The sequence below is a fragment of the Taeniopygia guttata genome, chromosome Z (genome assembly GCF_048771995.1).
Source record: "Taeniopygia guttata chromosome Z, bTaeGut7.mat, whole genome shotgun sequence".
Taxonomy (NCBI): domain Eukaryota; kingdom Metazoa; phylum Chordata; class Aves; order Passeriformes; family Estrildidae; genus Taeniopygia; species Taeniopygia guttata.
In genome coordinates, this window is record NC_133063.1 from 74,340,022 (window position 1) to 74,355,889 (window position 15,868).

General features: G+C 35.3%; 1 protein-coding gene across 1 annotated transcript in view; it reads left to right on the top strand.

The window, feature by feature from the left end:
- Positions 1–15,868, top strand: part of CNTLN (centlein) — a 181,752-nt gene that overhangs the window by 40,472 nt on the left and 125,412 nt on the right. Inside the window, 4 exon segments of the mRNA XM_072922859.1 lie at positions 2,390–2,524; positions 3,107–3,286; positions 9,644–9,665; positions 9,668–9,776. Coding sequence (XP_072778960.1) covers positions 2,390–2,524; positions 3,107–3,286; positions 9,644–9,665; positions 9,668–9,776 — 446 coding nt within the window.

Here is a 15,868-nt window from a genome sequence, read left to right on the forward strand (position 1 = left end):
ATATAGTATCTAGACAAAAATCAGTAGATACTATGGGAATAGATTAATTCCTGATGGGTGTGAAATCTGTCAAAATAACCTCATGTAGGAGGTTGTCCTGTGTGTTGATCAGGTATGTTTTTTTCCCCTGCTATTTCACTTGCCTGCTGGAATAGGGTAATCTTTTAGGAACACTGCTTGTGTATTTTGCAGTACGAAATCAATCTTTACTCTCCTATTACATGAAGTAACATACAGGTTGAGGAAGCAAAGTATGAAAAGAGCTGCACAGGAAAGGACACATGATAATTTACTTAATTGTCTATATCTCAGAAATTCCTTTATATGACCCTTATTTCTACCCAGTCATGGCTCCTGAGTGATAATTCTGGGTTTTTTTCCCCTTCTTCATAAGCATGTGAAATAAACAGATAGGAGACTAAAAGTTCAATTCATTTAGAGGAAAAGATAAGAGCATGCAAAGTGGTACCCCAGAAAAACGCTTTGAAATATGACAGGATTTCTTTTCTATGCAAGTGTAACTCACCTAGATAAGGTTTCACTAGTGCTGCAGAAGATGACTTTGTAGGCTACTCAGGTGAGTTTGCTGCTTAATACTTGATGTGGTATATTTGCCTTTCGATTGGTTTCAAGTGTTAAGTTGCAGTTCAGTTGAGGAGATTAGTTAGTGTGCAAGTCTGATTCAGGATAACCTGTCTGACTATTCTGAGTATTCACAGTAAGTAGTTTACTTCAGTTGGAAACTTAATTTGAGCAATACAGAACAAACATTTGAAATAGCTAGTTGCACTTTTGTACCATCCTGTCTCAATTCATTCTCCAAATTGCTGGAAAACATCCCATTTAAGACAGAACTCAAATATCTCTGATTTCACTTCACAAATACACATATGCTTCCCAGTTTCTGCCCAGTGTATAATGAAACTAAGTATTAGTATGATGTACCTGTGTACTCATAAATTAGATGCCTTAAAGAGCTGGAGCTTTTATAAAAAATGTGTTTGTGTGAATTTTTAGCTCAGAGCCAAGAGTCTCTTTCAGATAGGTGAGATTTTTAATGATGTTTTAAGGTTGTCTCCAAGTACAGACTTTTGTTTAGATAAATGTTAAGTAAGTAGTAATGAGCTAGAAGGAAGACTCGAAGGAGCTGCTTACTCCAATTCCATGAGGACCTGGGGAGTGGGAGGGTAACAAACAAAATTACTGATGCTTTCCATAGTAATGTGGACACATACCTTTTTGAAGATTCAGCTAAATCATTTCTGCCAGAAACACTTTATTACTGTAAGTGGAATAATATATCAAAGAACAAATGTTTTGTCTTTTGAATGGTGTAATGTGACTTCATATGTACTGTTTTACGTGGTTTTGCTCAGCATATTTTCATTCTTTTTTTGTCTGACATACTTATGAACCAGATGTAAGCTTTAGACACTGGAAACTCCCATATATCATCAGATGTATTGTAGAATAATCTAGAGGATTATTGTCTTGTTGATGATTCTTAATGTTTCTATACACACTTGATTTTAGCTTGTGTATTAAAAGCAAAGCAGTTGCACTGCTGTACTGACATGAAAGTTTTATCAGTTTCGTACCACAGTTATAGTGTCACTGCTAGAAGAATATTATAGATTAAAGTCCTTTTGATTTAGAAAGAGATGGGACAAAACAGAATGTGGAATTAAAGCAGACTCTTGGAGAAAAACACAGAGTTCTAATAGGCATTGAAGAATGAGGGTGTTTAATGCAAGTGTCATGAGAGTCAAATGAAATTATTGCAGAAACTTAAAGTTCTCATTTTATGGCAGTGAGATTTTTCTGTATGTGGGTGAACTAACCCATAGTATGTGATGAGCAGTGTTGTGTTATTTTCCTTGAGCTGCAAATTCAGCCAGACTTAATTATCTTTAAAAGTATTTTGTATCATAATAATTTTGATAACCTCACTCAGTAATAATTTCTGTTTACTGTGACAAATTCTGGAAATTTTGTGGGATTTGGAATTCAGCTCTGGCTTGATTTTTGATGTGCTGTAAGTACAAGTTAAACAGTATTCTAATGCATTCTTACTCCATAAACACAAGTACAACTTCTGTAAGTGTAAATGACTGTTATTGCATAAGCTTCACTGAGTAATTTCCGTTCTGTTCTGCATTTATAGGCTTCGTTATTCGGTAGCAGCAGGGTATTTGTTTCCTCATTTGCATTACTGTGTCTTACCGTCCTTCAGCTTTGAGTATGATTAAAGTACTAATAGAATTGAAATAATGCTGTAAAAACTGCATATATCAGATAGTTAACAATTTGTAGGCCTAAAACAGAACATGAATGCTCTTTTGTGCTTGCTTTTTCTCTATGAACAGGTTTGTTTTTTTTTCCTAAATAGAGGCTCACAGGACAGCAGCAGGAGATAAACAGCTTAATGCAGAGAAAAAGTGCTGTGGATGAGGAAAATGCCCGTTTGAAGAATGAATTTTGTAATTTGAACCGGAAATTTAAAGATAAAAGCCAAGAACTTAAGGTATATTGACTTGTACAGAGTTTCATAAGACTGTAGCTTTGAAGTAGTTCTTTAAGCAGTGTCAGCCTTTGTGGCACAGAAAGTGACAAGCTTGGAGAAAAAATTGCCTTAGGCCTTGCTATACCTTACTGTTTTCTCACATACCAACTGAGAAAGATGCATTAAAGCCAAGAATCCAAGCTTTATAACTTTCAGATAAATAGTTAATGATGGAAATGGAGCAAAGAAAGTAGAAGTGTGAAGATGTGGCTTCTTGTAATTAGATTCTGATGGGACTGGCATTATTAATTGATAAAGCTGAGGTCTGGGAGGATATGTCTGTGTGGGTCTCAAAAATAGCTGGGGACAGCATCAAAGGCAGCTTGATCAATTAATGGGCTCTTTGCAAATGTGTACTCATCAAAGCTGTCATCCAGCTAAAAAATATGACCCTTCCACCTGCATGAAAGAGGCCAATAAAAGTGCACAGGTGACCTTGGCCATCAAATATAGAAGCTGCTGTGAGGGTAAAACTGCACAGTTTATATTTGCTGATTAGTTCTCACTTTTTTGTTTATCGGCCCTTGTGGTACTGTTCTACAGGACACCAAGGAGTGTGCACAGAAGAAGGAAGAGCAAAACAGACTGGTTATAAAAAACCTGGAGGAGGAAAAGAAGGGATTAAATATATGCTGTGCTGACCTGCTAAGTGACCTGGAGAAACTGAGGAAGCAGGAGGCACAATGGAAGAAAACAAAATCTGGCAATAATATCAGAATAAAGGTATGAAGTGGAACGGATTCCTGGATGTTATTTGAGAATTAACTTCTCCAGATATTTCACTACAAGTTATTTTCTTTAAATAGCAAGTTATATATTCAAATCTACCAGTGGGGACTTGCATTCATTTGCATTCTATCACTTAAGACCCACAGCTTTTTAAAAATTGATGCTGCAAAGCAGGAATCTGACTTCAAATAGTCATCTTAAAATGTAATCATTAAAAAATAAAAGAGGCTGTACTTTGAGATTATATATATATATATATATATATATATATATATGAATATGAAATAATAAAAGCTTAAAAGTATTACCATTTTTTTTCTTGATTTGTAATTTACTTACCTATAATCTTGTTGCAGTAGACTTCATCTTTGTTGTTTTGGAAGAATATGTAGTTCCAAATAAATTGCACCCTAGCCTCCAAAGATCTATTCTGTGAGGCTTCTTATTATTGCTTATAATACATTAAAAAGTTATTTTCATAGTTTGTGATAAAGCAAAAAAGAAAATAACTGAATACACAGTACAGAGCCTTTTTTATTTAAATCACACATTTTCCTGTTTTCTTGTGGAAATTCGCTAGTGTTTTTTGAATTCCTCCAAGAAATGAGCCACAAACATGGTTAATCTTAGTTCAACAGCTGCTTATATACACATCTAGGTAGTGGATTCTTTTTGTTTGCATGATGAATGTACACTTAACAGTGCTGTGTTCTTTTACATTATTGAAGTACATTCATTGCAATAACTATCTAATTAATGCCTCTCCCAAAAATGCCCTTTTTTTCCTGCACTAGCAATTTTTGGACTGTTGTGATGGAAACTCTTTTGAAAGAGCTTAATTCAGCTCTCTTAACATGGGAAGTAAAGTTCTTGCAAATTGGCTTCTTCAGACTGGTCATGATGAAAGGATTCTAGATCCTAGGACAAGAAATGATTTGTTGATTCTTGGGAGAGAAAAATCTAGTGATTGCCAAACTGACAAAATAATTTTTAAATTGTCAAATTTAAGATTTAGTGCTTGTAATATTGGACAAGTTGTTTAAAATCTGTTACCTATCCCTTTAATGAATACAGTCAGAATAACTTTTATGTCTCTATCTTCCTGGCTGATGTGGCATGTTGATGAATTAAAGAGCGGGGCAATTGTAGGGATGGGAATTAGCAGTGTTGGTATTTCAGAGGGGTGTTATAAGCAGGTTAAGTTGGTATCTAGAGTGTGAAAGACAATACTTCTGGGGATGGATGTTGCCTGAGACAGCCAGGGTTATACCACAGAGTTGGATTTGCTGTTTACAGACTAGGAAGAACTTGTTAAGAAGATAATAATTGTTTGCAGTCTTAGCTATAATGACCATCAAGTTGTCAAGGCCAAGACCTTAAGACAGTGCTGAAGGAAAGTAGCACTGTACAGCCCTGGAGTTAAGAAGCAGAGTCTTCAGATGTTCAGGGAATTTGTAGGTGGAATCCTGTGAGAAACAGTTTTGAAAGGTAAAGAATTCAGAAAAAACTATAAAGTCTTTAAAGTATGGTCCACTTCGGAAAAAAAAGTGGATGTCTCAGGAGATAACTTGGCTAAACAGATCTCACCACTAGACTCTGGTGTAGGATGCATATAGAAAACAGTATTCAGGAAGTGGAAACAGTGAAAGTTTTAGGGGGGAGAGTTTAGAAATATTGTCTGGACACTGAAGGTTGGTGGTAACCTATGTGCAGTTGAGAGTTGCAAATAATGACTGATGCAACTAGAATTTCTTTGAAGTGCTTTATCAGAGAAAAACTGAACAAGGAAAATAGGGACCTAATGCTGAAGTGGAATGATGAATTAATTTAAAAAGTTGATTGATTCAGCAGAGGTACTTAATATTGTCTTTGCCTAAGTCTTCTCCAATGTGTCCCCAGAAGTTTGTGCCTAGAGACAGACTTCAATGTGAGTTACTGAGAGTGGATGTGTTGGAAGATACCTGAGAAAACTTTACTGGTACACATCCATTGCCTGAAATTAGCTGCATCCAGGGGTGCTGAGAATGTTGGTTGCCTCTTACCCTTTAATTTGGGAGTTGAATCAGCATCTTTTGGTACATGTTTTTCAGTAATAAACATGGCATTTAACAGTCTTAAAGATGTGTTGTATGCAGATGTTATCCTTCTCCTCTGTCTGACAGAATAAAAAGAATCCTTATCAAATTAAGCTAGTCCAACATTGCCTTTAAAATGTGTATTAGATGGTAGAAATGTAAGAGCTAAATCAAAGATTACTTCTTAGGAAAAGTAGTCACCTGTAAAAAGGCTGAAGTGTTAGCCTTTTTTTTTTTTTCCTATCTGTAAACCATTTCCATTGAATAAAAGTGCCACTTCTCACTTTTGAAGACTGGTTGTTATTGTAACCTATGATAACTGGGTATAAAATTCAACTTCTTCAAACTGAGAGAAAGAAAAAGCTGCTATGGATAGTTTATCCTTTTAAAGAACATTTCTTTTAAGTTTTGTCATATTTGCTGAAGTCAGTGTGAGACAGGTAAACAGGAGGATACCTGATAAGGTGTCTAAAAGGCTGACAATAGTGTTTTTCTTTTCTGTATGTACCTTCATATAAATAATGTACCGTGTACAGAAAGTTGATTTAAGTCTTTGCTTTCTGCCTAAAGTAGTTCTTCAGGACTTTTTGTGCTTCTTTTGTGCTTCCCAGAGTTAATGTATTAGTTTTCTATATGTCCTGAAAGTGAACAAATAAAAAAGTTGTTAATCAGCCAGCTGTCTCCCTATCTAAGAATCAGTTAGTTATCTGAGTTATTTGGTTGTTCTTTAGGTGGAGGTTACTTAAACTATTGTTTATATCAAGATGAATATATTTTTCCCCAAACTCAAGTCACAAAAGGCTTTGTACGTAGATCAAAAAATGTTGGACTGGCAGATTTTAAGTGGAGGTGAAGTAAAAGATAATGGAATTGCTTACTGGTGGGTTGGCTGGTTGTTTTTGTTAATTCCTAGTTAGCACAGTACTTTTGAAGTTTCTGAGGTCTGAAGGTTGGAACTTGTAAAGAAACAGCCATCTCTCTCAAGAGGAGCCTGGGATTTTAGTTCCACTGCAAAATGAGAATTTTATTGAGATAGGACCTTGAAAAATTACCCTCACTGTCATAATATATAATAGGAAAAAACAAGAAAACAAAGCTACTGTCTTTGAAAGAGACTTTCAAAGGGTTTGGAGCTACAAATAACAAAACTGTTGTGTTAATTCAGAGTGACTCCATAATGGGCATAACTGTACTTCCTCATGCCTTGGTTTTCTTATGCTTTTCATGTTTGAAGTTCTTTTAAGTTCACCTTTTCTTACTGTCTTGTACTGTGTCTTTTATAAATATGCATTTTCTCTCTTCTATAAATGAATTATTCGATGTTTTGGCTGCTTCAAGTAGCATTTCTCTTATAGGCTTTAAAAGTTTGAATCTTAAAACACTCCATTGAAATTAACTGTAGTTTGAAAACACGGATTAGGAGGATTTCTGCTAGGTAAATTTTCACAAATTTACGTAGCAAGTTTATGCAATGAACTTTTTTGGCTACTGTATCAACAAGAACGGAATGTGATAAATTCTTTATGATCTTAAAAATACAGAGTCTCAGAAATTGAGTGTAAAATATTGCAGGTTATTTCATGGTCAAAAATATGATGTCGATGAAAAACTCAACGTGAGCCTGCAATGTACACTTGCAGCCCAGAAATCCATGTCATGGACTGCATTGAAAGAGATGTGTCAGCAGATTAAAGGAGGTGATTTTCCTCCTCTACTGTGCTGTTACGAGATCCCATCAGGAGTGCTCTCTATATTTCTCATGTTCCCAACATAGGAAGGACATGGTATTCCTGGAGGAGGGCCATGAGGGGAGTGGACCACCTTCCTTACAAAGACTGATTGAACAAGTTGTGGCTGTCCAGCCTGAGGAAGAGAAAGTTTTGTGGAGACCTCATAGCAGCCTTCCAGGATCTGACCAGAGCCTACAGGGAAACCAGAGTGGGTCTTTGTCGGGAACTGTGGTGATGGGACAAGGAGGAGTGGTTAAAAATTGAGAGAGGGGAAATTTAGGTTAGAGATTGGGAAGAAATTCTTTACTATGAGGATGAGGAGACACTGGAAGAGGTTGCCCAGGGAGTGAGCAGATTCTGGCAGTGTTCAAGTCCAGGCTGGATAAGGCCTTTAGCAACCTGACCTAGTAGGGAGATTTCCCTGCTCATGGCAGGGAACTTGGAAGTAGATGACCTTTCAGCTCCTTCCTAGCCCAAACCATTCTGTGATGCTATTTTAGATGTCAGTATTCAGCTGAAGTTTTGTACATCAATATATAATATTTCAGTAGCTAAGCTATTTGTATAACAAGTATTTTTCCCCATTTTTTCTTATTTTACTCCTTCAGTAATGCATCCAAAAACTTGAGCTTTCAAAATATGTTCAAAAGGTTGAGCTGATTAATTTCTTACTTGAAACCAAAAGCTGAAGTTAAATATATCACAAATGAAGTACTGAAAGATACTTTTCTCTAATTTTAAAATCTGCCATTAGATAACTTCTGAAGTTTTATTTATGACAAAATAATGTTACATATTCTTTGTATTGTACTCTGCAATGGATGATGGGAACTTAAAGCATTAGTAATGCTAGATTATTTTCACCTCTTCCATGAAAAACATGCAACTCTATAGTATGGTATTAGAAATAGTCAAATAGAATTTATTCACAGAATATATGAACTATTACAATCTTTGTTCACATATTCAATACTACGGAGTTAAAAAATACTGAGGAGAAGCCCTACTTGTCTGCAAGTTATAAATACCTTATTACACTTAAAAATTTTAAAAAAAATTGATGTGTTGATAGTGAACTGTCTCCTATCATTTTGAATTTTTTTATCATTCAAGGAAAAATTAAATTTTTCTACCTAGCCTTTGATATTGAATGGTAGCTTATTTACTGGGTACACCATGTATGTATCCTATATTTGTCAAGAAACACATTAATTTCCTACCTCATTCACTTGTGAATTTTGATATTTCCTTACATCAGTGTTACTGTTATTAATAGGACATGATCGTTTTCATACAACTTCAAGGAATTTGATTGTCATAAACTTCTGATGCATCTAAATATCTATAAGACATTTTAATGCAATTTTAAGGAATTTAATTTATTTAGAATTTAATTATTCACTTTTCAGTTATAGAAATATTTTGATAACCTCAGTATTGGAGGTATCATTGCTGAAAGGGAAACGTGATTTTCTTACTTCTTTATGTCTCTATGTAATGGAAAACAAATATACTCTTGGCAGTAGATTAGGGATGATATTCTAAGAGGAGATTTTTATTTTAAATTATTAATGAATCATGGAATACTTGCCTTACTGCGAATGAGTGATTGCATCTGTGAGTAGCATAATACCAAAGCTGGTCTAAGGCTGTTGCCACCTCTGAAATCCTGTTCTTGATATTGCTGTAATATTTATTAATTATTTCCATTCTTGTCTCAAAACACTCTGGGGAGAATAATCATACAAAGCTTTGTAAGGATTGATGTGCTCTTCTTAGGGAACTCCAGCAAGTTGTAGTCTTGTTTGAGTAAGCTGCCTTGCTGCTCTGTTTCCTAATACACCTTTGCAGTTTGCTGACTAACTTCTACAGTAGGGTTTATGGTAAAATCTTGCTTGTTTGCATTGTTTTCAGTGAGCACTTTCAGAAATTTTCTGGTATGCTGTTTCTTTTCCTGGAGAAACTATTCTTTACACTGAATAAGCAATGCAAAATAAGGGCAGATTTAACAGGCAGTGTCAAAAATGAATCTGTATCTGTGATTCTTAGTTCATGTATATGATGTGAATTTTTGTGAGAAGTTAAAACAATGAATGCATAGCTGTTTTTTTTAGGAACTTCTACATAGAAAACAAGGTTAATCAGTTAAGTAGTTAAATAGGGAACTACTGTTTTGCAAAGTTTTGATTCAGGTTCCTCGTTCCACATCCAGCAACTGAGTTAAGGAAAACTTCTTAGAGTTAAGAAAAGATAGCCACCTAAAATTTGAAAAACGCCTTTTTTCCTGGTATTTCACATTTTTCATATGTTAAGGAAAACTGAGATAAGGAAAACTTCTTAGAGTTAAGAAAAGATAGCCATCTAAAATTTGAAAAACGCCTTTTTTCCTGGTATTTCACATTTTTCATATGTGCACATATACTTACCTGTATGTATTGGCTTAGACTGCAATAAATGTATGCACGTCCATATATATATACATAGATAACTTGCATAGTAGATTTTAGTTATTTCTTCTTAATGCATTTCATTTGCTTTCTTTGCAGAATTTGGAAACTGATTTAGCAGAGACAAGAGGAAAAATAAAAAGTTGCACAGTATATGCAGTAACTTGTCATCTCAGGTAGATGTGAAACAGGAAGAATTTTTCCAAAAGGATTGTGATGTGGTCAGAGCTAAGTAAGTATTTAATAATAACTTTAGGTCTGAATCCTTTCAAAAAGACTGTTGTTCCTGTGAAGCAGTGCATTGAAGATATTTTTGTGCAGCAGTGTGTTTTACCATCCTGTTCACAAGATGTAAGGCTTTTGGAAGTCTCCCAGTTTACGTAGACTCTTCCTGATACATTTGTATATGTCTATCTTGTATATTTTACCTGTTTATTAGTAGTGACAGACTTAAAAAATTATACTTCTGTAATTTTCACTGTGTCAGAGAGCTACCAATCTCGACTGAAAGTAACAAAATAACAAGAGGATTAGTGACATGAACTAATGAGAGGCTAAACACCCTAAACTTGAAAAAACTTTAAGCCTAAATGTAACTTTTTAATTAGAGTCAAATCTGACAAGTCAGCAAAAGTCTACGTAGATTTGTGCTAAAGTTTAAAGTGCAGTGATTTAAGCTTTATCTTAGGTCTCACACACTATTTCTTTACACTGAATCTGTAAAATTTGTGCTGCATTATTTTTATCTTGGAAAAGAACTAAAGGACAGAATGAATTATATGAATTGAAAAGACTACTGAATTCCCCAGAATTAAGGTAATGTGAGAAGATAATTGGTAACTCTTAGTCAATTGTCAGGAAATTGTCTATTTTTTACTTCTTAATTTCAGAGGCATACACACTGTTTCATACCTATGTTAGATTAATAATATTCCCTTCAATATTCCTTTAAATGGTGGTTTTGCCTGAAGAGCTGCAGTTGAGAAGTAGAAATCATTGGTATGGATACTCCTCTTTACTTTCTAAGCACAAATAAACTTTCTGGAGGGAGTCAAACCAAGAAATGTGATTTTTGATGCATCTGAACTAAATTGTCATGTTGAAAGCTTGTCATGTTGAAATCTTGAAAGGAAGATGATGTCTTCACAAGAAAAATGATTTTTGTGTTTAAAAAAGTAACACCATTTGGGTTTTAAAAAGTCAATAAACATGTGTAAGCTTTTTGAGAGATTGTGTTGAAAGAAGCAATGAATGGAATTGTGAAATTCAGCAGTTGACTAATAGAACTGATCTCCTGAAATTATTCTCAGAAAAATATAAATGTGTGAGGACCGGGGACAGCAAAGAAGGCATTTTAGAGTCAGGTAATCAAGTTTGCAGTTACTGCTTGCTGATTTCAGCTTCAGATATTGCAATCTGAGTTGGCCAAATCTTTGTGTTTTGAATTTCTCAAAATGAATTCTTTGATATTCTTTGCACAACAACCTCTTAAAATTTGGCACAAACACTTCATTAAAATATAGAAATAAAACAAAGACATTTTTGAACATAAGGTCTGAACATGAAGTAATAAAGAGATGAAGACTACACTTATTTTAAAATGAAGTCTTCTTCTATGTTTTTCCATATACCTAATCCTCTAAATTTATGGGAAACAATTTGGTAAATCAATCATATGGGGCGTTTTGTGTGCTCTAATGTTTTCCTTCCTAGATATTTAGTGGTATTGCAATGAATAATAGTATTTTTGGATATCACTAGAGTGTGAGTTATGTTTCACATGTCTGTATATATGTGTTTGATCAGTATTATTATAATTAGTTGCCTTCTAATCTTTCTCAATGAACTTCAGCTACAAATTTCTTGTTGACATTTCTGTTATGAAGAAAGAAGGCTTAAGCTTATATTATGTAAAATTCCCAGTTTCAATAGTTAGCAATACTTACTAAGAATTGCAAGTGTTCTGTACTTTTATAGTATAGAATAATGAAATTTCTCCTTATCTTCTGAGATGTCAGTGTGCAGAAAAAAATACTTTTCTGTTATTTCTCAATTTAAAAAATGCATCAAAATTATACAAGTCTTTGTAAAAAGAACACAACCTTATTTAAATTAAAGTTACAACTCCCCAGTTAAAGGAAAAACTCTGAGAAGAAAATTAAGTCTTTCTATCCTCTCATCTTCCTAAGCCAAAGTCTTACGACTGTGTTGACTTAATGATTAAAGCGCTTAATTTTTCCTTAATTAATTTATGGTTATTTTTTTAAAAAATCCATTTAAAATTTAGTCCTATAGAAGTATCGCATTGAATGCTTGGTTGTCATTTGATGCTGGCAGAAAATTCTTGGACAAATAATGTGGAACATACCCCATCCTCCTTAGTATCTTCAGTTTCTCATCATCAATTTCAAACTTCAGAGCTGAAAAAGACAATCTGACTTGCAAATGCGTCTGTTCTCCCCAGTGCTCTGTCTCCCTGTTTGCTGCTTTCCTACTTTTCCCACCCTCTCGTTCTGTGAAAACAGAGCAGGAACACAACTGAAATTATTAGAAACAAGCTTTAGAAGAAGAAAGAAAGAAAGGCAGCTGGCTCCCTTCATTTGGTGTCTTCTTTCCTATACCGCATAGGCAGATTCAGAAAAAATACACCTACTGCTGACACCTTGGTAATACTGTCCAAATTTTTTACCCTGTGTACGAAATTCAGTTTCAGAGGAAGTCTTCAAGCGAATACATACATACGGGCTAGTGCTGTGCTTCTTGTGCATTCACCACTTCCTGTGTTGTGCATATCTGTCAGTTTGTTGGCAAGAGGTTTTTTTAGTTTAACAGTAGATGTGTCTGTAGACATCAAGAGAGTTGTTTTCTTCAGCAAAGTAGCAGGGATCAAACTTTGAAGAAATACTCCAGTACAATTCTGATTCTACAGAATAACGAAGTGGTTTTGGAAATACTGCCATTTGTCAATAAAAGTCTGTTACATACTTTTGAGGTGTGGAAGATAAGTTTTCTAGGATCAGTGACCAAACAGTATTTACAGGATATATCCTGTATAGTGAATGTCTTCAAGAAGCCATTAGCTCTCTTTTTTGGCTTAATTTTTGCAAAGCATTCTTTACCTTACTGGATTTAATTTCAAACTTCTGAATTACCTGTGAAATGCATTTTCTTGTTAAATTTTTTATGTTTTAATTTAGTATAGATTTTCTGTATCTCTTTAGAGTCCATGGTAACCTTTCCTTTTCAAATATAACCTTTCCCATTATGTATTTTATATGTAACATTTTCAGGTTGTCAAGCTTGGTGATTTTTGCTTTAAAATTGTGCTAAACACCAGTGTCTAGAACTTTTTGGTCTGACGCAGCTCTGGTGGAGCTCTGAACATCAAACTGAAGCTTGAGCCCTGCTGTCACAAGTATCCAGGAAATATGAAACTGTTTGCAAATAAAGTAAAATCTATTCTAAACTGAATTTGAATTAATTGCCCCAGTATTTTTAGTGGAAATGTGGGTCATGACTTCATTCCTTTGATTCATATCTAGTCCAAATCTGTCCCTGATGATTTTCCAACTATTTTTTTCTGTAATAATGTTTCTAGTTTTACTCCCCAACCATGTGTGCCCCCATCCTGCCCACCACCCCTTCCAATGCAGACACTGTTAACGTGTGTCCTGTAAATTATGAGGCAGTCAGATTTTTACTCAGGTCTTGTTTTGCTGCTCTTCTATTTTTAGATTTTTCAGGTTATTCTTTCCTCTTTGCTGCAAACCATTTTGTAGTATTTATGCCATTTCTATGAGAAGTCATAATTTATAGGACCTGTCACTGTGCTGTATTTTTTAACTACAGGTAATGGGATCAATTTCTTGAATTACCCTAACTGATCTTGTATTCCCCTTGGTAACTGGGACAGCTGAGATGATCAAAGTCCCAGTATATTCACCAGAATTGTGGTGGTGAAACAAAGCTAAGAATATCACCTGAAGAGGTGTGTATGTTTTTAATTCTGTTTGTAGCACAGCACATTCCATAGCTTGTGGAATGACAATAGCTATTCATTTCATTTATATCTCTGGGAAACCACAGATTACTCTAAAATCCTTAATCGGGGCCTATAAGGCCACTTGTTCCTGCAAGGATAGAAAGGTTTTATATAATTTTATGTTTTAAGGGTAGAAGGAAGTGTCTGTGAGCATCAGAGGTGTATTTTCTCTAAGCAATAGTAGTGACTGAAATATTGTTACTGACCAGATAAGGTGTCAAATTTTTGAGTCTGGCTACTGTCTTTTTTGTGGCGTCTTCATGTAGCATCAACTTGAAAGAAAAGGCTACTAAGGTTACTGTGCCAACAGTCTTACTTCAGGCATTGAAATAATTTAGTAATGCTCTTCTGTTTTGAAGTGAGAAAGACCAGATTTTTTTTCATAGCACACCCTTTCTTGTTGCTTGAAGAGTGCAGGTTACTTTCTGTAAATTTCATTTCCCACTGTATTCATCTTAAGATACGAGATTAGAGACAGAGAGGTGTTTTATTTTATTTCTCAGTACTACCTGCTGACTTTGCTCTTAAAAAAGTGAAAAGCTCTCAGTGTATCATAGTGTGTTAGTTTATAAGACATTTGGGGTGATGGAAAATAGTAGACTTAAGTGTTGCAATTTGGGTCTTAGCTGACAGCGTTGTTTTTTCAATGGCTGTTGCTCATGGCAACTTTTTTCTTAAAATTGTGTTTCTTTAAAGTGTATAGGATGTTGAAACATTTTATCACCAAGTGCTTGTATATGTATATCTATATGAATATATATATACATGTTTACATATAATTTATATGTAGATGTATTTATTTTTATATATCTTTATGTATGTATAGATGCCTGTATATCATACATATGTGTGCGTGTGCATAATGGCTCTTATATGTTAAATGCCACTCATTATATTTGTTACATTAAATTAGTAATTTTTGGTTATTTCTTCTGTTACATACTCACCCAAGACGAAAATTTTTCTGAGGACTTGACATTCTTATCCTGTTGCAGTGACAGGATAAGGTGTCTCTCTTGTAGAGTATTTCTTGTTTGCATGTTAATAAATATTTTGAGTAAGCATGTTAATAAATATTTTGAGTAAGCATGTTAATAAATATTTTGAGGTTTGAGGTTGATTTTGAATATGCTGAGCCCAGAACAAGCAAATTAGTAACAGAATCACAGAGAACACTGAGTGGCTGAAACTGGCAGACACCTCTGGAGATAGTGTAGTATGCTCCTCCAGCAGATCTAGCCCTCTGCTCCAGCAGTATCAGCTACAGCAGGCTGCCCAGTACAGTGTCCAATCTGAGTATGTCCAAGAATGGAGACTCTGCAATCTCTCTGAGTAGGCTCTTCCAGTGTTTGGCCACTTTCAATGTATAAAAATATCTTTACTGTGTTTATCTGGAATTTCATCTGGTGTTCATCGGTGCTTATTGCCTCTTTTCCTGTCACTGAGCAGCACTTACAAGATGTCTGTCTGCATCTTCTTTCTAGATTGCCATCAGGTATTTATAATGTTGATAGCTCAGTTGTCACTGAACTTTCCCTTCTCCAGCCTGAGCAGACCCAGCTTTCCCAGCCGCTCTATGTGTTCTGTGCTGCTCTCTATGCAGCAGATGCTGCAATATTTAAATCATCTTTGTGGCCCTTCATTGGCTCTCTCCAGCCATGTACATGTTTCTCCTTGTACTGGGGAGCCCAGAACCAGACACAGCACCAAGATGTGCCATAAAACTTCTGACTAGAGGGGAAGTATCACTGTATCACGTCCCTTGCCCTGCTGGCAGCAGTAACCTCTTCAAAGCTCAGGATGTCAATTGGCATTTGGCACAAGACCACATTGCTATCTGATGGCCATTCAGGTGTCCACTAGGATCCCCAGGGCATTTTCTAATAAGGTGCTTTCCAGCTTGTCTGTTCCCAGACTGTGCTTTTACACAGGATTATAACCCCCCCAGGGGCAGTAATTTGCACTTGTCTCTGTTGAACTTCATAAGGTTTCTGTCTAGCCTTTTGTCTGGTCTGTGAAGGTCCCTCTCAATGGCAGCCAAATATCTGTTGTCCCATCCCCCTTTTTTGTGTCGTCAGCAAAGTTGCCATGATGCATTCTGTCTCATAGTCTGGGTCATTAATGAAAATGTTAAAAAGTGCTGGCCCTAATGTTAGCCCCTAGGCTACTCCTTTAGTGCCTGGCCTTGAACTGGACTTTGCGTCCTTGATTACATCTCTTCAAACCCAGTAGTCCTACCAGTTCAAGGGAACTTTACTGTTTGCTTCTCTAGCCTATACCTC